Source organism: Muntiacus reevesi, chromosome 5, assembly GCF_963930625.1.
Source record: "Muntiacus reevesi chromosome 5, mMunRee1.1, whole genome shotgun sequence".
NCBI classification, from domain to species: Eukaryota; Metazoa; Chordata; class Mammalia; order Artiodactyla; family Cervidae; genus Muntiacus; species Muntiacus reevesi.
This window is the reverse complement of record NC_089253.1, coordinates 41,823,873-41,848,608: the sequence shown is the minus strand read 5'-3', so window position 1 is coordinate 41,848,608 and position 24,736 is coordinate 41,823,873. Positions and strand designations below refer to the sequence as shown.

Here is a 24,736-nt window from a genome sequence, read left to right as displayed (position 1 = left end):
AAATATCCGCTGAAGTAATGAAAGGGTGAACGTTTTCGACTCCACTTTACACCAGCCCTGGAAGTCTGACGTAGAACACAGTCAGTGGTAATTTGCCACAGACAGTGGCCCAGCTGGCTCTCCCCAGGCCTTGGCTAAGACCACATTGACCCCCACATCAGCCTGAGTGGAGGTATCACTGCCCCGTTTCCAAGGGGCTTAGTGGTACTGGTGGGTCCTGGTGACTTACATGATAGTCACAATCTAAAAATTGAGATGTTTTATTCAGTGGGAATTTTCAGGACTTCAAACCTGGGAGATAGCATCTCAAGTAACCCTGAGAATTGCTCCAAGGAAGCGGGGTGGAGTCGTCAGGTTTTATAGAAGTTCGCAACAAAACGCAGGTAGTCTGAACATCAAAAGTATTTTTGTGAATTAAAACCGTGGATCTCAAGGTATTTAGAGCTTTTCTCTGTAAGGGAAGATGCATTCCTGACATCATTCCTTTTGCACCCTGACATCATTCCTTTCGCACACATCTCAGCTCTCGGGGGCCAGCATGCTGCAGTTTTTCACATCCTGAACTCTCACTGCTCACTGGAGGGAGCAGCTGCGGCCTGATGGTTGTTAGAGGGAAGGTATCAGTATCCTTCCTGGATGCCCTGGAGGGCTGGGCTCACTGATGGCTGACATCATTTCTCAGTCCCCACCTTCTCCCTGGGCTCTGCCTGCCCTGGGAGCTCAGGCCTTGCAAGGCTTGGCGCTGCCCGCTTCGCCCCTGGAGTTGACCGGACGCCACGCTGCCTCCCCACCCCCATCAGGGGGCAAGCACAGCCTCGGGAGGGGGTAGCATGACTCAGGCAAGGAGAGCAAGTACAGGGCTGGGACCAGAGGCCACAGGAGCGCGGAGGAAACGGACTGCCAGGCAGGCAGGTTTCCTGAAGGCCCCTAGGAGCCCCTCCTAGCCCCTGGCTCACCATTTATTGTCCCCTCAGTCACAGGGTCAGAGTGTCAGGAGACACCCTGGGACATGGCTGGTCAGTTCGACCCGGGTCCACCGCTGCTCTAGACATGACCTTGGATGTTTTTGGCTCTGATGATGGCAACAGCTTCCTAACAGGCTGCAGCGGGTAAGGTGTGAGCTTTGACAAGAGCTTGGCCAGAGCTGGCGCTCCACCGCCAGGAACAGTGGACCATCGTCCACAACACCGGACATGCCACGTAGGTTTCTGGGAGAAACAGACCGCGATTCCCCAGATCCTAGACCCAGCCTAGGCATCCCACAGGGACCCTCCCTGAGGAACCTGCCCCAGTAAAAATTAAATCAGAATCAGACCCCAAAATAAGGAGACAAACTAAAGCAGGACATTACAGTGTTGGGTAGGTGTGCCATGAAATAACTGTCATCAAAAGCAATAGGTTAAGGCAACTATATTTTGTCCCTTGTTTACATTTCTCTGTTCTTTTCTTACATTTTCTAAGGTTATTTTAATCCATTTTTTTTTCATTAAAAAAAAAAAAAAATCTGTGAACCATCGGATGGCCACGAGTTTGGGTGGAGGTAGGGGTGGTGGGATGCTGGTTTTCTGTGACTCCCATGGGAGCCAGAAGTCACCTTTCCCTTGATTCAGGCTCTTACTGTCCCTCACGGAGTTCACGCCGAGGAATCTCACCTGCCCTGCTAAGGGGACAAGGCTCCCAGAAGGTGGGTGCTCCGAGGAACCGGGCCTCTCACTCTCCACTTAGACTACAGGAGCCTGTAATGCCCCCAGACCCTGCCGCGCCCATCCTGGCTGTGAACAGAGCGATTCTTGTAGCACTGGAGACTGGGAGAGAGCAGAGTGACTGAGCCTCTAAAACACATCCCACTTCTTACCCAGAAGCCAGCGTTGCAGAGGATAATGCGTGGCATTTAACAGCCACAGCCAGGACCGGTGCGAACATGCCAGGAGCGGCTGGGGGAAGCGAGGGTGAGAAAGTGAACCAGCTGGCTTCCCTTTGGCTGGCTGGGCCCAGCGTGGGCTGGAGAACTGCCTGAGAGGAGCCAGGCCAGTTCCCTGCCTGCATCTCTGTTATCTGTGTCACCTAGGACCAGGTCTCACCTGGCAGAAGTCAGACCCTAAGCCACCTCTTGAGGGGCCTTGCTCACCTCCACGTTCCAGGTGAGGGAATGAAACGAGCTCACTTAATCATCACAAGCCATCCTATGAAGCAAAGGTGTTTTGGTCAAACAAACGGCAGAACTAAAGCCCAGAGAGGTTCAGTGACTGCCTGAGGTCACACAGGTGATGCGGGGCCGGAGGGCAGCGTCGCCAATGCTCCGTCTGGCACCGCCTGCCCTCTCCCCAGGTCTGACCCTGGAACCTGCACCAGGACCAGGGGGAAAAATAAGGAGGGAGCTTTATTTAATGTTAAAGTCGGGGGAGGGATCAGAAGGGAGGCCGGCTTCACTTGGTGATGGTGTTCCTGCGGAAAGAAGAGGAGCGTGAGGCCGCAGAGGGCTGTGACCCCCCCCGCCGCCACCGCACACGGGCCCCACGCTGCCCCACTCACGCGTTCATGCTCTTGCCGCTGCCGCTGAGCACGATGTACGGGGTTTTCTGGGCCTTCTGCTTCTCCTGGAGCAGAGCCACGGTGCCCAGGGGCGTGTCACTGGAGCTCATCTTCTTCAGGAGCTGTGGGTCGGGGCCAGTCAGCACAGCAGGAGCACCTGGCACCTCAGTGCCCCCCCCAACCCCCAACGCCACACCCCCACAGGCCACCCCCACCTCCCCACGGGCACCCACCGCCTCCTCGTCCAGCTTCTTCATCCGCCGCTCCGTCTTCATTTTGCCAGAGCCCTTCCCGTGGAAGCGGTGGGACAGCTGCCGGAAAGCCTGCGACCCGGGCAGAGCACCGTCAGAGCCACCGGAGCCCTCGGGGCAGGGGAGGGCGGTGGCTCCCCAGCCCTGGCTGAGCCGAGGTGGGGGCGGTGCGGCTGGCAAGGGGCTGGGATATGGCCCCAGCCCTGGCACCCTCCAGGAGCCCCCGAAGAGAGGGAAGGATGTGCTGGAGTGAGGGAGCCGCAAACCCCAAGAACGTGGGAAAGAGAAAAGGCGGACAGTTGCCACCAGCTGTGAGAGCTCGGGGGGCTGGCTGGGGAGGGGGCTGGCTGAAGAGGGGGCAGGCGGGCAAAGACACCCTCCTGCCAGGCCTGCAAGGGAGGGACCTCTGTGCCCCCCAGAGCGATGGACACCACGGTCCCCCGGCCCAGACTCCAGGGCACAGCCCCACTCACCTCCTTGGGTGTGAGCTTCCGGCCCGTCTCGTCCACGTACTCGATCTTCACATCAGGTTTGTAGCCGTCTTTCTCCTTGAAGTCCTGGGTGAAGCCGCGGTACTCCTCCCGTCGGCTGTACTTGTCATCGATGGCCCTGTCGGAGGCACATGGGACCTCAGCGCTGGCCGCTGCCCCCCCGCCAGGGCCCCCGGCAGCGTGGCCCCAGCGGGCCCCCGCACTCACATCTTGTCCTCGATGCAGTACACGGCCGACGGCAGGGACTTGTTGGGCGCCTTCACCCGGGCCACCTTCTGCACCGTTGTCTCCAGCAGCCCTGGGGGATGCGGGATTTGTGAGAGACCAGGCTGCCCAGTGCCCCCAACAGCACGGTGGCCCCTGGGGGACCCTCCGAGCTGCGCTGTGGGAAGGGACAGACATCAGTCCCCTCGTGCAAAGGAAACGGAGAGTCAAGAGAAATCAGGCGCACGTCCAGGGCCACCAGCTCAGCACACGGCAGGGCTGCGATCCCAACGCGAGGTCTCCGTGCCCCTGCCTGCACCTCGGCCATGCCGCTGCTCCCCACAGAAAGGCCAAGCCTCCGGCGGGCAGTGGGGCGTGGTGGGACATGTGCGCACAGGCACTGCGAATGGGTGAGGCGGCGCAGAGAGGCCAGCGGCCACCGTGACTGCCGGGCCCAGGGGGCGGGGAGGAAGAGGGCAGGGGGCCGGAGGGCAGCTCCCAGGCCGCCGCGGGGCAGCCCGAGCCCCTTACCTTTGTTCTGACACAGGAGCAGGGCGGCCGCCAGCCCTCTATTCACGATGGGCTCCTCGTCCAGGATGGTGGTGGAGGAGGCAGAGAACTGGGGGGGCGGGGAGGGTGGAGCACACAATGACGGGGGTGCTGAGTGGGCTACCCTTCTGCCCGACAGTCACCCCTCCCAGGACCGTGGTCCTTGCTGTGCTCCAGGCCCTGCGCGACAATACGCCTCATTTAAAGCACAACAACCTGCGAGGTCCATACACCCCACTTACGCAGGAAGAGGCCAGGGCTCTGAGACACGGCAGCCCCAAGGCGGGGAGGGCAGAGCTGAGCCCCCAGCCCAGCGCCCACCCTGCCGGGCCCCTGCACCCGGCACCCCCGCCTGGCCCCCAGCCCGGCTCCTCGCCCTCCTCACATCTTGCTGCTGTTTCTCCTCGTCCAGGTTGACGGTGCTCCAGCCCATGTTCTCCTCCCCGTCGGACTCGGAGCCTCCATTGGCCGAGCGCTCCTCGTCCCGTTCAAAGTCCTGGAGGAGAGATGACCAGGCTCAGTCCAGGCCCTAGCCAGCCCGTCCCCCTTGAGCACTGAGGCTTGTCCCTGAGGACTGGCAGAGCCACCACTCCCAGCGCCCAAGAGCAGAGCAGGCCCAGGGAATGTGTGGGAGTGGGCTGCCCGAGGACCCACCATGAGCTCTTCCTGGTCCTCCCGGTTGCCAGCCAGCCCGTAGGTGGGGATCTCCCCTAGAGTGCGGCAGAACTCGGACGTGGCGTTGAACACGATGGCCCCCTTCCGCTCCGGGTCCTCCTCCTCCCAGCCCCGCTGCCGAGACTCCAGCCTTTTGACAATCTCCACCACCTGGGGGAGGGAGTGGCTGTGGGCAAACGCAGAAGTTTCTAGGGGGGGCGATGGAGACCCAGGAATCCACCGCCCTCCCTGGTGGCAGAACAGCATGCCATTCCACTGCCCACAGCGGACCGACCAGACAGGGCTTTCCTCTTCCCTGACCCCTAGTCTGCTCTGCACCGATCTCGCCCACTCGCTCCATCGCTCTGAAGTCGGCAATGGCTCCCCTCTGTCCTCTGAATTAATATCCAGAATCCTGCACGGCCCCTTGTGAGGACAGAGGCCCCAAGCCTCTGTCGCTGCTCCCCCTCCACTCACCCTCGTACCCCGCGCCTTCCTTCTCCCGCCCCTCCTCCAACGCCCCCTCCTCCCTGAACAGACTCGGCTTAGGACTAAGTAAACATCCCTCCCCCTGGAGCGCCGGCCCTGCACAGGCTGGATGCTCCGTGGGCCTGCCCCCTGCTTCCAGCTCTGAACCACCACCCACCCACCCACCCTGCCTCCCCACTCCTCACGGCCGACACCTGACCCTGTGCCCACCACAGGCCACCCCACCTGGCAGGGCTCCAAGGGCCGCCAGAACTCTGCCCCCAACACCACTCCCACCAGCACACAGGGACTGTCCAGGATCTTCCCCCCTTTTCCCTCTTTTATTTTTGGCTGCTGGGCATGTGGGATCTTAGTTCCCAGCCAGAGACTGAACCAAAAACCCCTGTGGGAAAGCATGCAGTGTTAGCCACTGGACCATCAGGGAAGACCCTCTCTGCTCTTTGAAGAACTCCTCTTGCCACACCACAGCCTTCCTGCTCTGCCCCTGACAGCAAACTCGTCAAAGCTTCCAGTCTCCGCGTCCACCTCTGCACCCCTTTCCTTACATGACATCACATTTTTAAATAAATGTCATCCTACACGTAAAACACTTACTTGTAACACACGCGTATGCCTTTAAAAATCACCACCACCGAAGAAACAGCATGTCCCCATGACCTGGCTGAAGAACATTAGTAACACCGTTTCAGGCCCCACAGGCCTCCTCCCCACATACCTGTGATCACGATACACGGCCTTTCCTTCATAGTTTAGCACATAAAGACCTCCCCACGAACAGTCTGTTGTTTTGTTATGCATTTTTCAAACATCACTCAACCTGAAGCACACTGTCTGATTCTACTACAAGTTGTTTTCACATATACGCAGCATGTATTTTAAGGTCAGTCTTGACGTAAGCAACTACAGCTGAACAGCTTTTCACTACAGAATCCCATTCCGGGCTGTGACCGTACCACAGTGTAGCTCTCCAGCGCACCGACCACCTCTCCCTGGGACCACGGGTAGCACAGCTAATGCAACCTGACGTGAGCATTTCTCCGGGGCTCACATGGGGTGTGGTCCGCTGAGACACGTGATCTCGCTCTACGAGGCTTGTCCCACTAGGAGTCCCACTGATCAGACTCCTTTACACGCCCCTGCAAAGTGTGGACAAGAATTCTGGCTACTCCACATCCTCACGGACACCTGACATTATCCAGCCTGACATTTTTGCCAAGTGAGGTGGGTGTGACCTGATCTATCGTTTCAGCTCGTCTTTCCTCCACTGCTACCCAGGTTGGGCCTACCTTGTGTTTCAGTGGTCACGCATCCTTGCACCTCTGTGAACTGCCCTTCTGCACGTAGACAAATATCTTCTCCATTTGGCCTATCTTTTTACATTCTTCAGGACATCTTTTTCTTTTTTCTTATTTTTTTGCTGTGCCATAAGGCAGGTGGGATCTTAGTTCTCTGGCCAGGGATCAAACCAGCACCCCGTGCTAGTTAAAGTGGGGTGTTCCAACCACTGGACCACCAGGAAAGTTCCCTTCATGGTGTCTTTAAAATAAAACTAAATTTTAAAACGAAAATCAAGTTTTTAATTTCCAAGTAGTTAAATGCTGCACACAAGGTGAATATATTTGACACCATAGAACCATATACTTAAAAATGGGTAAGATGATAAATCCTACAGGTATTTTAACACAATTTAAAAAAAAAGAAGCTCTACCATGGTCATAAACAAAATTTTTCACACTTTTCTCAAATATTGTTTTAAATTTTAAGTTCTTAATCTTCAAAGTGAATTTCTGCACAAGGTGTGAGGTACAAACCACATTTCATATTTTTCCAAATAGATAACTGACTGTCCTGACACTGCTTACCGAGCTGAGCACCTTTCACGCTGGGCCACCTCGTGTTCTACGGCAGGAGTCTGTTTCTGGAGTGTGAGGGCCACACTCAATGCCCCCAATATCACAGGGCCTCAATTACAACTGTCCTTAAAAAGACTTGGAAGTGGCTTCCCAGTGGCTCAGCGGTAAAAAATCTGCCTGTCAAGTAGGAAGTGAGGGTTCAATCTCTAGGTTGGGAAGAACCCCTGGAGAAGGAAATGGCTCCCCACTTCTGTATTCTTGCCCGAGAAATTCCATGGGCAGAAGAGCCTGGTGGGCTATGGTTCACATGGTCACCAAAGAGTCGGACTCGACTTAGCGACTGAACAACAAAAAGACTTGGTATCTACTACAGCAAATCCCACCACCTGATTAGTCCAAGGGTCTTGGCTATTTGGGGCCCTCGGATCTTCTGTGTAAATTTTTGAATCACTTGGCCAGATTCTTCAAAAGCCTACTGGGATTTCTACTGGAACTGCGAGGATACAGACATCTTTACAACATTACTTTTATTCATTAATATGGTTGTTACAGACTGAACTGTGTCCCCCCAAAATATTCGTACACTGAAGCCCTTGTCTCCAGTGTGGCTGTACTTGGAGACAGGGCCTTTTTTAAAGAGACAGTAAAGGCCAAATGAGGTCCTCAGAGTAGGCCCGAATCTGATAAGCTCGTGTCCTTGTAAGAAGGACAGAGGCACCAGGGAATTACACACAAAGGCCATGTGAGGAGAGCGTGAAAAGATGGCCACCTACAGGCCAAGGACAGAGGCTTCGAAAGACAGCAAACCTGCCAACACCTTGACCTTGGACCTGAAGCTTCCAGAAGTGTGAGAATACACTGCTGCTGTTTCAGCCACCCGGTCTGCGCTATTTTGTTATGGCAGCCCTGGGTAACTAAAACAACATGTCCTGTTTAACACCTTTCAAAAACGGACTACTATTTTCCTCATAGAGATCTTGCGTGTCATTCATTCCTTTTAACTTTGTTGCTAAGCTGATAATTCATTATCCATAATGCCTTCTATTGTTTATCTGTGTTACTTCATTATCTATACTGCTTTCATGAATGGTGTCTTTTTAAAATTACACTTTCCATCTTCTGCTGGTGTATAGAAACAGAGTGAACTCTCAGCTATTAATCTGGTGTCCAGCAACCTTGCAAATCAATGCTCCAAGAGGGCCAGCAACAACCATGGTCTCAAGGCCCCCTCAACTCTCCACCTCAGCTCACAGCATCATCCCGTTCCTCTGCTCCAGCCCACCTGGTCATCTCTAAGGTCATCTCGCCAAAGGACATCTGCTGTCCCCATGGCCTGCATGCGGGTCCACTCTGAATCTGGGCAAGGCAGACTCCACGGCGTCATTTCAGTCTCAGCTCAAAAGGCACCCCTTGCAAGGTCTTCCCTGAACACGGGACCTGAGAGACCAACCTCCGGGTACTCACTCCTGTGTTGTCTACACAGCTGTCACCAGCAGAGATCACTCAGCTTGCTCGTGTTCACAGGTTCACTGCCATTTCTGCCCCATGAAAAGCAGGGGACCCTTTGGCTGTCCTGTCCCCCAGTCACTTCCCAGTCCTAGGATGACGCCTCACTCACAGCAAGGCAACAACACACACACCAGAAGGAAAGAAGATGGAAACAACGAACCGCTAAAGCATCCCATAGTGAGAACACGGCAGAAACCTAGAAACCCACCAATAACACAATGTGGAACAAAAGAGGATGCAAAATGGAATATGGGTGACTGCCTACGACGGCGTGGGAACACGTGCCCCCGAGGACAGGTGACCACAGACGCACCTGTCACACGGGCCCCCGCCCCCGGAGCCCCCTCACCTTCTCGCCGCTGTCCCGTAGTTGCTGCAGCTGCCGCAGGCGGCGCCCTTTCTCCAGCTGCTTCTGCAGCTCCAGTTCAGCCTCGTCCTCCTCCAGCACCTCTGGGGACCCAGAGCGCGGCGCGGCGCCCTCCTCTGGGGAAGACACAGAAGACGCCCGCTCAGACCAAAGCCTGGCTCCTCTCCAGGCCCTTCAGGTCCCACCCCCACCCTGCAGGCCAGGCCCTCACCCTCATCACTGATGTCCATATTCTCCACGCGGGTGTCATCTGACGGCGGGGGCTGAGGCACAGGCTCCTTCTCCCCCTCCTCCTGGGGCTCCTCGTCCACCTCAGGCACCCGGCGCCGGCCCCGGCCCCGCAGTCTGCGGGCAGAGGCTTCTCTGTGACGCTGGCCCCAGGGCCGGCCCAGCCCCCACACCCAGCCGTCTCGCAGCCCACCTGGAACCGAAGTCCCCGTCCTGAGTCTGGTCCCCAAGCGGCAGCAGGTCATCGGCCCGCATGATCACCTCCTTCTCCTTCTTGCGGATCTTCTTCACCCTCCGCTTGGTCTTTTTAAAGGTCACCTGAAAGGAGGAGAGACGTGAGGGCGGGGGGAGGCAGACAGCACAAGTCTACGAGAGTGGACGCTGCTTGCTGCTACTCAGCAGTTCACGTACGTGAGCGAGAAGTGAGACGTGAGCAACCATCATCCCATCTGTGAGATGAGGACAAGTAAAGCAGCAAGAAATTAAACACCTTGTGCAAAGTCACCAGCTCCTAAGCAGGAGAGCCAGGACAGTGAAATTCCTGGAGTCTGGTTCCAGAGTCTTGCTCTCAACCACGTAGGCAAACAACCTACTGAGCCAGCAGTCTACCTGAATGCGCACAGAGCATCCCAAAGGTGACACCCTACAAAATGACCACTTACCAGACCACCACCGACCCTTGTAACAGTCCCTATGAGGTGGCTCCTGCCACCCCATTTCAGAGGGGGAGCCTCAGGCTCACAGTTAAATGACAGCCCAGGCACAAGCTGGCGACGTGGCAGAGCCTGCACGCCAGCTCGGGGGCACCTGGCTCACAGTCCCTGTTCTGTCTACACCGACTGCCTCCCCGCAGCACCCCCACCGGGTTAGCGGTCACCGCTCATCCACAAGGACCAAGTACCACGCTATTACCTGATCCCCCTTCTAGTGCCTTCTGGCAGCCTGTGGCCCCTGAGAAGAGGGAGGGGCACGTCTGGGCGAGGGCCTCAGGACTCACCATCTCCTCTGGCGTGAGGTACTCGGAGGCAAGCCGGGGTCCGACTGTGCTCAGAGACTGGGCCTGCAGCCGCAGCTTGGCGCGGATCTCCTCTAGCTCGCGCTCTCGGAGGCCGTCAGCCATACCACCCTGCTCCAGTCGGAAGGACTGCGGCCGCTCGCCTTCAAGTTCCTCATCATACTTGGACAGGATAGAGCGAGGTTTATGCTGCAAGGCAAGAGGAACAGGTTGGGATGCAGTCTGGCTCCTGAGAAGCCTCAGAGCCACATCTCCTCCCAAACACCCCCCCCCGCCTGGTGCCCGCGCTGCCGGCCTGCCTGGGCCAAGTCGTCCACGCTCTCGTCCTCCACGTACGGCAGGTAGTCGGGCTTCTTCTTGCGCAGCTCCACGTTTTTCTCCGCCCGCTCCTTGTCCAGCAGGTTCACGTTCACCAGCACATCCTCCTCCTCCTGCAGCACTCCTGCAGACAGAGTGGAGGCGGCCGGTCACGCGCCCTCCACCCAGCAGGGCCTGGGCCCCCAGCCAGGGCACCCCAGTGCCACCCACCTTTGTCCTTGAGAGTGAGGATCACCGTCTCCCCCTCGCGGAAGGAGTCGATGGCATGCTCCACGGTGAGGCCCTGCAGGTCCCGGGCACTGTACAGGTCCTAGAGGCGGGGCAGAAAGTGCAGCCCAGTCGGGACCCGGCGGGGATCCCAGCACCTGGAACAGCAGCCTCCCCAGCCCCTCTCCCCACCTGCCACAGCCTCACCTGCCGCCTCTGCTCGAACTCCTCCTCCACCAGAGTGCTGACACCAAACTCCTGGTCCATCTCCTCCAGCAGCTTGGCCTACAGGACAGGGACGGGGCAGTGACCTATGACCTCAAGCTGTTCTGGATCACCGGAAGATGTGGGGCTTTACTAAGTGGGGATGCAAAAAGCACAGCCCTGAACAAGCAAGCTGCTGAGAACCCAATGCAGGCACCACTGACCACAGGCCCCCCACGGTTCTGAGCCCCCGCCTCACCTCCCCACGGTTCATCTGCGGCCCCACCAGCCATCAGGCCACCAGAGGCACTGAGTGACACCCCAGCACCTCACCCTCTTCTCTGCCAAGTCCTTCTCCTTTTGAAGCTGCCGGCTCCTCTCAATCCAGGCGGCGGTGTCATCCAGCCAGGGATCGTCCTCCCCCAGGGTCTTAATCTTCCTGAAGACAGAGGAGAAAGATCCTCTGGGGAACCAGCTCCTGCTCCCCCCACCCTGACTCCAGAACTCCTGGGCGCTTCCTCGGGCCCTGCCCGGGCCCACCCGGCAGGGACCCTCACCCCAGTTTTTGGTTCAGGATACGCTTTTCTTTGGCAGCCGCCAGCTTCTCTCGTAGCTCCTCGCGCTGTCGCAAGGCCATGGGGTTGATGACATCGGCGGTCACGGGCTCCTCCTTGGTGCCCGCCTCTGGAAGGGAGGCCCAGGCGTGAGGCTATGCCTGCCCAAGGCTGGTGGGGAAAGGAGGGAGCCACTCACGCTGCCCCGTCCCACTCACGGGGCCAGAGAAGCCAGAAGCGGGGGAAGAATCCTCTGCCTCCTGACTCCCAGGTAACCCCACACTCCCACGTCACCCCCAAAAGAATATGGGGCCCTCCACGCCTTCCAAAGCCCCTCTGGTCATACTTTAAAAACCAAAACAAAAAAGCCCAACATGTGCACAGCGCAGATGAGTCTGCAGCACTGTGAGCATCTCCAGGTCCCTCTAACGCTAACGCTACCTCGCAGCCAAACTGAGGCTGCCACGCCGACTGCTCGAGCTTAAAGAACCAGCCGACTCCCAGACCCCATCACAGCAGCAAGGAAGCCCCGGGCCTGCAGCCAGCACCCACGCGGGACCACTGAGTGGTGCTGATTTGCACTCCAAGCCCACTTTCTTCAAAAATCCCTCCCGACAGCCTTGCCCCTTGACCCCAAATGCCCTCCCTTCCACCACCCTCAGCCCCACACTCACCCTTCTTGACGGCATTGACCTCCAAGGGTTTCAGCCCCAACTTTGCCCGGAGTTTACTGAGGACAACAGATACAAGTGTTATGAGCTGTCCAAGAAATGGGGGCACCAAATGCATTTCTGTACAAATGGGGAGAAAACAGGAGGGGACTGGCTAGGTTGATTTATATGACACTTCAAACTTCAATCAGAACATGTACTACACGAAAGCCTCCCCAGCTACCCCAGAAGAAAACAGAGACATGAAAAGGAGACAGAACTTACTTGGTCTCCTCGATGCTGAGTGACGAGGCATCGCCTGAGCTCGTTTTGGAGCTGGCGGCTGGAACAAGAAGCAGCAAGACTCAAGAGCTGAGCACTGGGCCCAGGAGCCGCAGCCCTGGCTCCAGGTGCAGAGCCGAAGACGAGGCCAGCACCTGGGCCTGCTTCCTACCCCCCAGGAGCTCCTTCCACCCGAGTCCCAGGCTCCAAGAATGCTGCTTCTCCCCACACCTTCCTTTCCTGATCCAAAGGGTCCAGCTTTCTACGTCCTTCACCTTGCCACCTCTCCACTTTTGCCTATCCTGTGCTTTCAACCTGCACTGCTCTCTCTGGCCTCAGGCTGTTAACAAAACCCTATCAGACCCCACTTCCTCCCCGGAGTCCTGCTCCATTACTGATCAGCATGAACTAACTGCTCTCCTCTGCACATGGTCACAGTCATTTCTGGACCTGATTCTCCTCACAGGGTAGGGACCATGGTGGCAGCATAACTATGCCCTCTGTGTAATTCATGCAGTGAAGAAATACACTTATTGGAGCCTCTTCTGTGATGCTGCTGAGATCACTGAGATAAAGGAGCATTTAGGACCTCCTCGACTCAGCTCACAAACAGCAAATGACTTCACTGACCACCACACGCAGAAATCAGATTCCGACTCAGATGGAGCTGCCCCTACCAGGAGCCACCACAGCTCACCGTTCCAGCATGTTCACCTCACAGCCTACCTCTGTCCCTCTTATCCCACTTGAACTCTGAATCCCAGCCACTCCAGGCTCTCTCCAAGATCACCAGCCTCCTTGTTTCAAAACCCCAAGGATTCTTTTCAGCTCTGGTTTTCATCTGCTCTCCAGCAGGGTGTGACACAGATCATCACTCCCACAGATCCCCTGACACAAGACGGTATGGTTTTCCTGCTTTGGGGGATAGCCTACCTCCTTTTTCTGTAGCCTCCTGCTCAGCCTTCTACTAAAACCTTGGCATTTATCAGGTTCTGCTACCAACCCTGGCTTCCTGCTCCTAGTCTCTCAGTGGACTTCACATGCCACCTAAACACTCATGATTCCCTAACTGCTCTATCCAGCCCAAACCCTGGGTTTCTCCATGTACATCAAATTCAACACTCTCCAAAACGGAATTCGGTTGTCTCCCTCCAAAAATCTGTTTCTCTTTCAAACTCCTGAAGTTCAGTCGACAGCACTGTGCAGGCGTGCTTTAGTCACTTCAGTTGTGTCCAACTCTTTGCGACCCTATGGACTGTAGCTCTCCAGGCTCCTCTGTCCATGGGATTCTCCAGGCAAGAATACTAGAGTGGGAAGCCATGCCCTCCTTCAGGGGATCTTCCCGACGCAGGGATAAAACCCATGTCTCCTTTGTCTTCTGCATTACAGGCGGACTCTTTACCACTGAACCACCAGGAAAACATCAGTAGAGATCACTACCACTCAACTAATTGCTCAAGTCAAAATTCAAGGCGCACGCTCAATTCCTTCTTCTCTTTCCAGCCCTCATCCAAATGCTAAGCTCCATCACCTCCTCCTCCAAAACACCTCTCCAATCTGTTCACGTCTCTCCATCCCATGGCTGATGCCTCGGGGCAGGCCATCATCAGTCTTCATCTCACCTCCAGTCTCTACTGCCCTTGTCCCAGTTCTCAACACAGTGGTCTTTGCAAAACATGAATGTGATCAACTCACTCGTCAGTTCAAATTCACAGCTTCCTCTCAAAACAAGTTTCAATTTCTTAACAGGGCCTATACAGCCCTTCGTGTTCGGAACCGTGTCTCTCTTACAGACTCCTGTCTCTGCTATGAACTCTACACAACTCTGACAATAACACGTTTGTTCTTGCCTCTGCACATGCTGTCATCGCTTCATTCATTCAAGACATTCAGGGAGGACTCGTGATATGCCAATTGAGGAAAACAAAGAAAATCTCTACCTTCAGAGAGTTTAGCAGAGAAAGACAACCTTCAGTCCCAAATAGCCATAGGAAGACCCTTTAAATGGGGGATGCCTCGGCCTCCAAACCGAGCCCACCTACCCGGGGCACCTCCGGAAGCCCCGCCCCCTGCATAGGCCCCTCACCGGCCTCGTAGCCATCATCCCGCTTCTCCCGTTTCACGCGCCGCTCGGACGGCTCTGTCTGGCTGCGCTCCCGCCCGTGCGTGCTGCTGCGGGCCTCATTTTCGGCCCCGCGCCGCCCGCTCCCGCGCTCGCTCCCACGCTCTCGGCTTCGCTTCCGTCGTTCGCCGCCGCTGCCGCCGCCGCCGCTGCTCCGATGCTTGTGTTTTTTGTGCTCCCGGTGCCTCGGCGGCTGTTCGGTAGCGCCCCCAGTGCTGGCCGCTGCTGTAGTTCCTGCCGCCTCCTTTTCCCCGCGGTGCTTCTTTGACGATCCCATGGTGGTCTGTCCACCCCGAGCCCGGCCGCCGCCGAGCCCCGACGACACAAAATGGGAACACTTCCGGGTCGCCCGACAGCCGGTGTCCTGTTGCCGGAAACCAAGAGCGGCTGCTTCCGTCGTTTGCCTCGGAGCCCGCCCCGAAGGCTCCTGGGAAGGCCGGTATCTGAACCCGACTGCGCAGTCGCAGCCAGCAGGGCCGGGGTAGCGGTGGCTGAGCCGGCCGGCCGACTGCGCATGCGCGCTTCAAGGTTTGCGACTGGGTCTGGGGTAGACAGTATCCCAGAATGGGACCTAGAGACCATCCCAGCCAGGATCGCCAGAGCTGGAAGCCCCTTCCCGGCTTCCCTCTGCTTTCACACCTTCAATTACGGATGCTCACTGGCTCACGGACTCTCCCTGGGCAGCGCCCAACTCTCCAGTAGGCGTCCTCCTAGTGTACTGCCTGGGGTCGTGACTCCATCAGGTGCTAAACGACGTAGCATATTCTCCTCCCGAGACCCCCAGCTCCACATTCCTGCTTCCTTCCAACCCCTACTACTAGTATTGTCTGCCATCGCTGCTTTGCCACGCTCCTTGGATTGGGTTTTTTAACCATGAGTTCTGTGACTGCCCCGGAGGTCGAGTTGAGCTTCTGTGTGTCTGTAAACCCCCTGAAACTGAATGCAAAATTTGGCACATGCGTCTGTGTGAGCTTTTCTTTTTCTTTTCCTTTGAGGAGACTGTAACTTGTAGTTACTTAAGTGTAAAAGCTCAGTTCACACAATTCCTCCTGACACCCCCACTTCCCAGTTGCTCAATCTGCCAGCCCATCTGTTAGGGTGTGATTATGCGCCCTTTTTTAAAGGCTCACCCCCTCCCCCATAGGACTGGGCGTTCCCAAAGTCGGAAGGCATTCTGTCCTGTTCACTCTTGAGTTTCCAGTACCCAGCATTTGTAGGAGTTGCAGCTGTTGCTCTTGGGAGATGCCCCACTCACTCCTCTGGGCAGAAGCAGAGCCGTGTGTGCTGGGCGGGGGCCGCCGGAATAACCAGCGTTCCTGGTGGATGTGAGCACAAGCCAAGCCTGCTGCATACCCACGTGCCCCCGCCTACTCCCAACCCTCAGCCACTTCCCACCACCGCCAGAAATCCCACACTATTTTCACAAAGCATTTAATTTTTCTCTCAGGGATTCAACTCTTGGTCTGGATTTGGGGCGAAGTGCTGGCCAGCCTGGCTGCCAGTGGCTTCCATCTTTGGGGGGCTCTGAGATGAGGGCTCCATTCTCGCCCCCACTGACCTGTGGCTCCTTAAAGATGAAGAGACAGATAGAGACCACTGGGCTCTGCAACTCCCCACCCCAGTAACCAAGGAGACCTGGGCTGTAGGGAGGGGCGAGGCCTTCATCACCAATGTCGGTGTTTTCAAACGTGGCTCCTATACTCTGAGACCCTGAGCAGGAGACTATCCCCGCCCCCCAAGCCTGATAACCTCTGCTCTGCACCAAGTTGTTCTAAAGTGTAAGCGTTCTGTGGGGAAACAACCTTGGCCCAGCCGTCCTCAGGTGACATGGAGTACAGGGCCCCGGGACGGCCCTGCTGACTGCGAAAGCTAGGCTGAGTCCTCCTGGCCAGCGAGTGGACGGGGCAGCATGGAAGTCTAAATTCAGGGTGGACCCATGTGGCTGCCGGTGGAGGCCCCTTAGCCTGTTCCCTGGGCAGGGTGACAGCTAAGTGAGACCCCGCGGGGCAGGGTGCTGGTGGCCATGGCCTTTCACCCCACAGCGGGGCCTCACCTGTGCTTCCTGGGGACGCCCTCCATGTCCCCTTTGCCTGCCTCGGCCAGCAGCTGCTCCTCATCCAGTCCCAGCGCCGACAGCACCTGGGAGAAGCGGCGGGTCACGTTGAGCCGGGCGTTGGCCTGAGGAGAAAGCAGAGGGGTCCCCTCTCTCACCTGGGCTGCCCCGAGGACACTGTGAGACTCTGATTACTGAGGGGGTCCCAGGGCTTTTCAAGGGTCCAAACTGAGGGGGTCCCTCCCGCCTCATCTCCCTACCCTCTCGGCCGGTGAGAAGCTCTGCTCTCGGGGAGCCCACATGCTTGCCCAGGTGCCAGCCTCACCTGCATGGCCTGCTGGAACAGGTAGGGCCGGGCCTGCACCCGGTGCTGGATGCCTTGCAGCTCTGCCTGGTACTCAACAAAGCGCTGTCGCTCCTGGCGCCTGAGGGGAGACGGGCCTCTGGGCAGCTAACCGTGGACTCATGCCATCGCCACTCGTGAGCCCTCACTGAGGACTTTCTGTTTGTCCTCCCACCCTTAGCTTTACAAAGTTGTTTCATTTCCATCTTCCGCTGAGATTCCCCCTGACAGAAAGGGAGTGAGAATCATCTGCCCCCATTTTGTCCATGACACGCCTGAGGCTCAGGAGTGTCAAGGGACTTGGGAAGTGAGGGACCGAGCGTGGAGCCTGGGTCTACAGACTGCGCCAGGCTTGCCCATCCTCCCAGCCATCCCCAAGGAAGAGGGGCCAGCACTGGCTTCTAAGCAACTGGACGTCTGCGTGCATAGCCCTGCGCTCCCCTGCACCCTCTCTGCCTGTGAGGAGAAGCTGTGACTGTCGGCTGTGGCTTTGGGCAAGATGGCACTCTAGACCCTGGGTTCGGTTTTCTTCTCTGTACTTTAAGCCAGTATGGGACAAGCTTGCCAGCATTCTCTGTGCTTCTTGTAAGCTGATAGTTTAGAAAATGGGACAGTGGAACTAAAGAAATGTATTGCAAATGAAGAATCGATGCTTTTGAACTGTGGTGCTAGAGAAGACTCTTGAGAGTCCCTTGGACAGCAAGGAGATCCAACCAGTCCATCCTAAAGGAAATCAACCCTGAATATTCACTGGAAGGACTGATGCTGAAGCTGAAGCTCCAATACTTTGGCCACCTGATGCGAAGAACCAACTCGTTGGAAAAGATCCTGATGTTGGGGAAGATTGAGGGCAGGAGGAGGAGGGAACAACAGAGGATGAGATGGTTGGATGGCATCACCCACTCAATGAATTTGAGTTTGAGCAAACTCCGGAAGATAGTGAAGGACAAAAGAGCCTGGCGTGCTGCAGTCCACGAGGTTGCAAAGAGTCGGACACAGCTTAGTGACTGAAAAACAAACAAACTACAAGTGAAGGAACACATCCCAGAAACATTCAGGTTCCACTGGAAAAGTACGATCCTTTTACAAAAACCCAGTTCATGCGCTTGTCAGAAATCTGTCGGCTCTACATGCTGTGAGTCCTGGCTGTGAGAAGGGTCCTCTGACCGCATCACACGTGGGACCAGGCATCCTTCTGCTGAGCACTCTAGAGAGGCTGGCAGGGAGGATGGTCCTGGGGGTTCAGCCCCGTGGGTGGGGTGAGGGTGGGGTCTCCTTGGTCCTCCGGTCTGATAGCACCGCCTCCCTGCCCTCTCCCCTCCAAGACCCCCACAACCCTGGGCTTCCTACCTCAGCTCCTCCAGCTTGCGCTGGGCAGCCCCCGGCCCGCGGCTCCCTCTGGGCGCGTAGGCTGCCAGGCAACGAGCCACCTGGTGCTGTACTCGCTGCTCCCGGGCCCGCCGCACCTCGGCCTGCTGCCGCTCTTCCTGCTGCTGCCGCTCCCAGGTCCGCAGCAGGTTTCTTGGGTCGGGGGGAGAGGAAAAGCAGAGGGGTGGGAGAAGTCTGCAGGGAACAGGAGCCTCATGGAGGCCCAGGGGCAGGTAGGGGGCCTGCGGGAACCTAGAAGGAGAGAGTTCCACAGCCCAGAGAGCCAGGGGCCTAGGGAATGGAGTTTGTCCTGGAAGTCGAACTGGATGGAGTCTGCCTCTGGGAGCTCAGCCCTTGGGCCCAGCTCAGGCCTTCTCAGCTCTTCCTGGAAGCCTCCTGCCTGTTCCAGCCAGTGGTGTGCCCCAACTCTGACCGTCTTCAGCCTTGTGGAGCTCGGCACACACACCCGTGACCTCACCTTCCCCTTGCAAAGCAGCTCTCCTTGACAATAGGGCCCAGATCTTTCTTTCTCTCATCCCCATATCTAGTAGGAGCTAGAGTAGTGCCCGTTGGTTTGAGGGACAGATGAATGAATGGGAAAGAGAAAGAAATGGTGATGGGATCCGTGGGTGTAATGGATGAATGGTGTGGATGGTTGAATAGATGGTACCTAGTCCACCAGGAACACCCTTCCCCCAGGTCTGATGATCAGTTCCTCTTGCCAATCAAGTCTTTGCTCAAAGGTCAGAGAAAGTGAGACCTCAGCACCCCATCTACCTCCCAGAGATTTTCCATCTCTAGCTCTATGTTTTGTTCATTTCTTTATTAATTATCCTTCTTTCCAAGTAGAATGTAAGCCTCATGTGAGCAGGATTCCTTGTCTGTCCTCTTCACCACCAATGTATCCCCACCACATAGAACAGTGCCTAACATAGACGGAAACTCAGTATTGGTGAGTTCATGCATAATTGTTGTCATTCACCTCCTGAGCTGTGTCTGACTGTTTGTGACCTCTTGGATTGAAGTACCCCAGGCTCTTCTGTCCTTCACTATCTTTGGATTTTTCACAAATTCATGTCTGTTGAGAAGTGACACCACCATCTAACCATCTCATCCTCTGCTGCCCACTTCTCCTTTTGCCTTCAATCTTTCCTAGCATCAGGGTCTTTTCCAATGAATTGGTTCTTTGCATCAAGTGGTCAGAATATTGGAGCTTCAGATTCAACATCAGTCCTTCCAGTAAGGACGTGAATCATGGTCAGATAGAAAGGTGGACAGGTAGACATACAGAGGGGTAGATGCAAACATATACTCAGCACAGGTTTATTGAGCACCAACCCTGTGCCAGACCCTTTTAGGGCACCAGACAGGGGCTGTTATCAAAAAGATCCGGCAACTTCCCTGGAGGAGCCTTCACATTGTGCAAAGGGATAGATACATAGCCCGGCACCTTCCCAAGGGATCTGGGCTCTATCCTTGGGGCGCTGGGGAGCATGGGAAGATCTCAAGCAGGGATGACAGGGGGAGACTCAAAGGGTGCTATCAGAATACTGACTGGATCTCACCCCACACTTCTAACTGGTCACCAAGGCCCACTAAGCCAGCCTCCAAATATCCTTTCAAATAAATCCTTCTCTCTTCACTCACATGACCACCTGGTTCAAGCCTTCACCTAGATATTGCCAGCAGCCCCCACCCCATTCTTCCCTCCTGCTCCCACTGTCTCTTGTTCAAGCCCCAAGGATAGTAATGATCTAACTCTTCTGCCATTGTCCCTGTTTTCCCCCATCTGTCTCCTTTTGCAGCTGACTTTGAACTTCTTAGGGATGAAACCAACTTTTTTTACCTTTATATCCTGAGAACCCATGAGCAGATACCCAATGTATGTTGCATTAATCATTTAGCTAATAGATTAATGAGTGGGTAGAAGTGAGTGAAAAGTGGCTTATGCCAATAAGCAGTTGGCCAAGGGGATGGATGGACGGATGGACGGTTGACTGGATGATCAGAAAGACTAATGGATGGGTAAATAAAGGGATGAATGAATGAGTGTCTCTTGGAGAACTAGCTCCGTCTCTAGTCCCTGTGCTTCGCCCCCACCCTCCTTCTCCACCTCACCTGGTAGCCTCCTGTCGTTTGTGGAAGGTGCGGGTAGGGAAGTTTGCAAACAGAAAAGTCTCATCATCTCCCAAGGCTTGGGCCTTCTTGCTCCAGTTGGAGGCCTGAACAGCAGCCCGCAAAGACTTCCAAGGCTGTTTCTCGGGGCCTGTCCGCAGAGGGACAAGTCAGGGACTGTTGCCCCTCCGTCCCCTTGGGCAATCCCTCCCTGCAGTCCGGCCATGTCTGAATGCCTGGCCCAGGTCGCTGGCTCCAGCCCCTCTCCACACTGTGTGACTTTGTGGGGAACCTGGGCTTTGAGCCCCAGAACTCACCACAGTCCAACTCCTGCTGCAGCTGCCTCTGCAGCTTCTCTAGGTCCCACGGCCCCTCCAGCTCCTTGGCCCTTGGCTTCCTCCTCTGTGGTCCTCGGAGGTTGGTGGAGCTGGAAATGCTCCCCAGGCACCGCACTTCACTCTCGTTCCAGGCCTCCTCACCAGAATTCCGCCCCTTTCTTCGAGAACTGGTTCTCTTTCTCCGGGGGGCCTGGTGTTCCCCATCCTCGGCCTCCTCTGTGACTTCTGAAAACTGTTCCTCCTCCAAGATCAACCCCCTCCTGGGGAGCTGGGGCAGTTCCCCTGGAATCAGACTCCTCTCAGCCTCCTCGGCCCCCGGGTCTTCTGGCTCAGACTCCTCGGGCTCTGACCTGGACCTCGAGGACTTCCTGGGCGACTGCAGGCCTGCCTCCCCGGGCAGCTCCAGCTCCTGGCTCGTCCCCCTGCCCGGAGGGATGGAGGTGCAGCTGCTGGACCTGAGCTGCTGTCTCCTCTCCGGGTTCGGCCCGTCTGTCTTCCAGCAGAAGCCGTGGGCCTCCGGGAGGGTGGCCATGGACTTGCACCGGGACTTGTGATGATGGACCGCCGGGGGCAAGGGCAGGGCCTGGTGGCCAGGGGCCGAAACGGAGCTCGGCTGATGCAGGGCCCGGCCATCTGTGCTGAAGCGCTCCCAGGCCCACTGGAAGGGGAAGGAGGGTTTCCGAGGAGGAGAGGGGACGAGACTGAGGAGGGAGGGATGCAGGGGTCAGGGGTCAGGGTCCGGACGCCGGCCCCCAGCGGGGCCTGGCCCCCTGCATCCCTCCCGGCCCTCCACAGCCACTTACTCCTCGGCTTCCGCAGAGCTCTGCCCTTTCTTGTTCCGGCCTCTGAGCCTCCGGTCCTTCTTTGGTGTCTGCCCCGCACTCCGAGACCTCTGCTTCTGGGCGTGGATAACACCATCACCGCTCCCAAGACTCCTCTGGGCGAACGTAGGAGAGGAGGCCTAGCTCTGAGCCACTCACCCCGGGGACAGTCCCATGCACCCTGGCTGGCCCCTCTGGGCCCTTGTTACCCCTGGAACTGACGGGTCACGACCTGAATTATTAATATTAAAATAGCAACAGTGGGTTTCCCTGGCAGCCTAGTGGTTAAGAATCTGCTTGCCAATGCAGGGAACCCGGGTTTGATCCCTGATCCGGGAAGATCCCACATGCTGCAGAGCCACTGTACCTGTGGACCACAACTAAGGAGCCCGCACTCTAGAGCCCATGAGCCGCAACTACTGAAACTTGAGCACCTAGAGCCTGTGGTCCACAACAAGAGAAGCCACTGCAGTAAGAAGCCCGAGCTCCGCAAGTAAGATCAGGGCCCGCTCACTATAACTCGAGAAAGCCCACCTGCAGCAACAAAGACCCAGAGCAGCCAAAAGTAAGTAAATGAATCTTAGAAACCAACAGTGCTATTCACAGAGCACCTGCTGCATACTCAGGACTTTCATGCATTTACTCATTTAGCCTTCCTTCCCAAGGACCCTATGGGGCTTCCCAGGTGGCTCTAGTCATCAAGAATCTACCTGCCAATGCGGGAGACGCAAGAGGTGTGGGTTCAATCCCTGGGTCGGGAAGGTGCCCTGGAGAAGGAAATGGCAACCCGATCCAGTATGATTGCCTGGAAAATTCCATGGACAGAGGAGTATGGCAGGCTACAGTCCATGGGGCCACAGAGAGTTGGACTTAACTGAGCAATTGAACTCACGCGCGTGCACACACACACACGGATCCTATGAGGTCCTTGCTTACTCTCACCCACATCATGCAGATGAGAACACTGAGGCTCAGAGAGGTGAAGTCACTTGACTAAAGTCATGCAGCCAGGAAGCGGAGCCAGGACCTAACTTGTGGACTATCCTAAAGCCCAGATTTGCCCCCATTGCCCTGGGTTGCCTCTGGGTCCTGGACAGCTCTTCTCAGTGCCCCACAGGACTCTGGACTTGCAAAGCCAAGGAGGGAAAAACTCATTATTTTCCCTGAAACTCAAGTCCTCCCAATTTGCCAAAACTGCTCCATCAGAAGCCTGGGAGTTATAACTGGGCATCATCCTCCCTAAAGGGGATGCACGTTGCTGCACATGTCGGACCTCCCTGACTCTCTCCTGGACCTCAGCTCCAATCTTGTGGCCTCCCTCAGCCTTGACCTCGCACCCCAGAGAGCCAGCCTGCCTCTGGGCGGTTGCCAGTCCCCCCGCAGGGCCTCCCTCACCTGCTCAGCGCGGTGGGTGCTTGAGAGGAGCTTGAGCAGGCCTGTGGCCGTCCCCGGAGCCTGCTGCCGTGCGTCTTGCCCAGGTCTCCCAGAAGAAGTCCTGACCAACTGTTGGTGGGCGTTTAGCATATTGGTGTCTTGCCCCATCCCCCACCCCCATCTGCCAACCTTGGAACTGCCCGGCCTACCATCTCTATGGCAACCAGTCCTCAGCCTGTCTTAAGGGCTCTGGCCAAAGCAGACCAAGAAAGCTCTATGTAAGGCCAGCTTCCTTCCAGCGGGGAGAGTTCAGCAGGACGCTGAGGAAGAGTCCAGGTCAAGTCCTGCCTCTACAGGACTCCTGTGGACCCGGTGTAATCCCTCTGCCCTTGCTCAGCCTGTGTTGCTCCATCTCTCAAAGGAATCTCTGGACCACCCATCCCAAAGGGTCTTCACACCCTGTGAAGACAGCATATAGTACCTGCCGTGTCCCTCTCCTTCTCCCTGCCTCCCGTTTTTTTTTTTTTTTTAATGGTATCTCATTATAATTAAAAATAAAAAATCTTTTGGCCATGCCACATGCGGGACCATAATTCCCCCACCAAGGATTGACTTCCCTGGTGGCTCAGACGGTAAAGAATCCGCCTGCAATGCAAGAGGCCTGAGTTCAGTCCCTGAGTTGGAAAGATCCCCTGGAGAAGGGAATGGCTACCCACTCCAGTATTCTTGCCTGGGAAATCCCATGGACAGAGGAGCCTGGCAGGCTACAGTCCACGGGGTCACAGAGTCAGACACGACTGAGCGACTAACACGTTCACTTTCTTCCACGATCGAACCTGCACCCCCTGCATTGGGAGCACGGAGCCTTAAACACTGGACAGACAGGGAAGGCCCCTCATTGTAATTTTAACTGAGTTGTGCTGATTACTTCTTTGACCCGCCCCTCATTATTTTTTGCCTCTGGGCTCATCCTGTGAGCTGCTTGTTTCTGTTCAGGGCCGCGTATTATGCTTCTGGGCTTTTGTTTATTAACTTGTGCAGGAGTTCTGTATTCACTAGATTGCAATCAGCTTTCTGTCAATATTATCTCTGAGGACCTTTGTGGAACAGAAATCCTTAATTTTTTTCATTTTTTTAAATTGAAGTATAGTTGATTACAATGTGTTAATTACTGCTGTACAGTGAAGTGACTCAGTTATACATGTGTATATCTAGCCTCTTTCATATTCTTTTCCATTATGGTTTACCACAGGATATTTAATATAGTTCCCTGTGCTACATAGTAGGAGCTTGTTGCTTATCCATTCTATACATACCAGTTTGTGTCCGCTAATCCTAAACTCCCAATCCAACCCTCTCCCACCTTCCTCCCCCTTGGCAACCAGCAGTCTATTCTCTGTGTCCCTGATTTGGAGAAATCCTTAATTTTGATGTAGTCAGATCCATAAAGGTTTTGCATGAGGGTTTGCATTGTGAATGTCTTAAATCCTTACCCTACTCCTAGGTGGGGCCTTCTCCTATATTTTATTCTGGTAGATCATAATTTAACTTCCAGGTTCAGATTGAAATGCTCTACACTTTTCCTTTTCTGATAGTGTCCTTATCTGGTTTGGGAGTCGATGAGGAAGTGGGCAGCCTCTTCTCATTCTCTGTTTTCTGGAGCAACTAGTATCAGATAAGGACCATTTGTTCCCCTTCCACTGGGACTCTTGCACTGGAGTCTTAGATTATCGTGTTTTTTTTTTTACTGGTTATTGATCTATTTTTTCTGAAAATGCCTTTACACTACATTTTTATTTTTACTGACATACAATTCTTTGCAATATTCTTTGATATTTTGACATT

General features: G+C 55.8%; 2 protein-coding genes across 4 annotated transcripts; both read right to left on the bottom strand.

Annotated features, from left to right (window-relative positions):
* Positions 1-1,395: 1,395 nt before the first annotated feature.
* Positions 1,396-14,811, bottom strand: SART1 (spliceosome associated factor 1, recruiter of U4/U6.U5 tri-snRNP). The gene is made up of 20 exons (XM_065937775.1): positions 14,444-14,811; positions 12,361-12,418; positions 12,100-12,155; positions 11,429-11,555; positions 11,205-11,310; positions 10,875-10,952; positions 10,671-10,770; positions 10,442-10,584; positions 10,125-10,331; positions 9,321-9,445; positions 9,111-9,244; positions 8,882-9,015; positions 4,682-4,852; positions 4,413-4,523; positions 4,010-4,097; positions 3,482-3,572; positions 3,257-3,392; positions 2,766-2,855; positions 2,533-2,654; positions 1,396-2,445 (listed from the first exon to the last, which is right to left on the bottom strand). The coding sequence occupies exons 1-20, from the start codon at positions 14,754-14,756 to the stop codon at positions 2,427-2,429; spliced, it is 2,409 nt and encodes an 802-aa protein (XP_065793847.1). The 5' UTR covers positions 14,757-14,811; the 3' UTR covers positions 1,396-2,426.
* A 1,111-nt stretch (positions 14,812-15,922) lies between these two features.
* On the bottom strand, positions 15,923-23,059 carry TSGA10IP (testis specific 10 interacting protein). 3 transcript variants are annotated; one of them, XM_065937536.1, is made up of 9 exons: positions 22,913-23,059; positions 21,500-21,633; positions 20,676-21,397; positions 20,362-20,509; positions 18,226-18,396; positions 16,858-16,957; positions 16,728-16,743; positions 16,533-16,695; positions 15,923-16,046 (listed from the first exon to the last, which is right to left on the bottom strand). In XM_065937536.1, the coding sequence occupies exons 1-9, from the start codon at positions 23,057-23,059 to the stop codon at positions 15,923-15,925; spliced, it is 1,725 nt and encodes a 574-aa protein (XP_065793608.1). The 3 variants fall into 3 exon arrangements, with proteins under 3 accessions (XP_065793608.1, XP_065793609.1, XP_065793610.1); XM_065937537.1 differs by lacking the exon at positions 16,728-16,743 and having other exon boundaries at positions 16,533-16,657; XM_065937538.1 differs by lacking the exons at positions 20,676-21,397; positions 21,500-21,633 and having other exon boundaries at positions 20,362-20,465.
* Between the last annotated feature and the right edge of the window lie 1,677 nt (positions 23,060-24,736).

What these genes read in the sequence shown, in the direction of transcription:
- TSGA10IP (XM_065937536.1), bottom strand. Translation starts at nt 23,059, where the DNA reads ATGGGGCAAGACACCAATATGCTAAACGCCCACCAACAGTTGGTCAGG. An exon ending in GCAGCAGGAGTTGGACTGTG is followed by an intron (nt 20,510 to 20,675) that starts GTGAGTTCTGGG and finishes CTCTGCGGACAG; the next exon opens with GCCCCGAGAAACAGCCTTGG. An exon ending in AAACGACAGGAGGCTACCAG is followed by an intron (nt 18,397 to 20,361) that starts GTGAGGTGGAGA and finishes CCCCGACCCAAG; the next exon opens with AAACCTGCTGCGGACCTGGG.
- SART1 (XM_065937775.1), bottom strand. Translation starts at nt 14,756, where the DNA reads ATGGGATCGTCAAAGAAGCACCGCGGGGAAAAGGAGGCGGCAGGAACT. An exon ending in CTCAGCATCGAGGAGACCAA is followed by an intron (nt 12,156 to 12,360) that starts GTAAGTTCTGTC and finishes TGTTGTCCTCAG; the next exon opens with TAAACTCCGGGCAAAGTTGG. An exon ending in AGGAGAAACAGCAGCAAGAT is followed by an intron (nt 4,098 to 4,412) that starts GTGAGGAGGGCG and finishes CCGCCCCCCCAG; the next exon opens with TTCTCTGCCTCCTCCACCAC.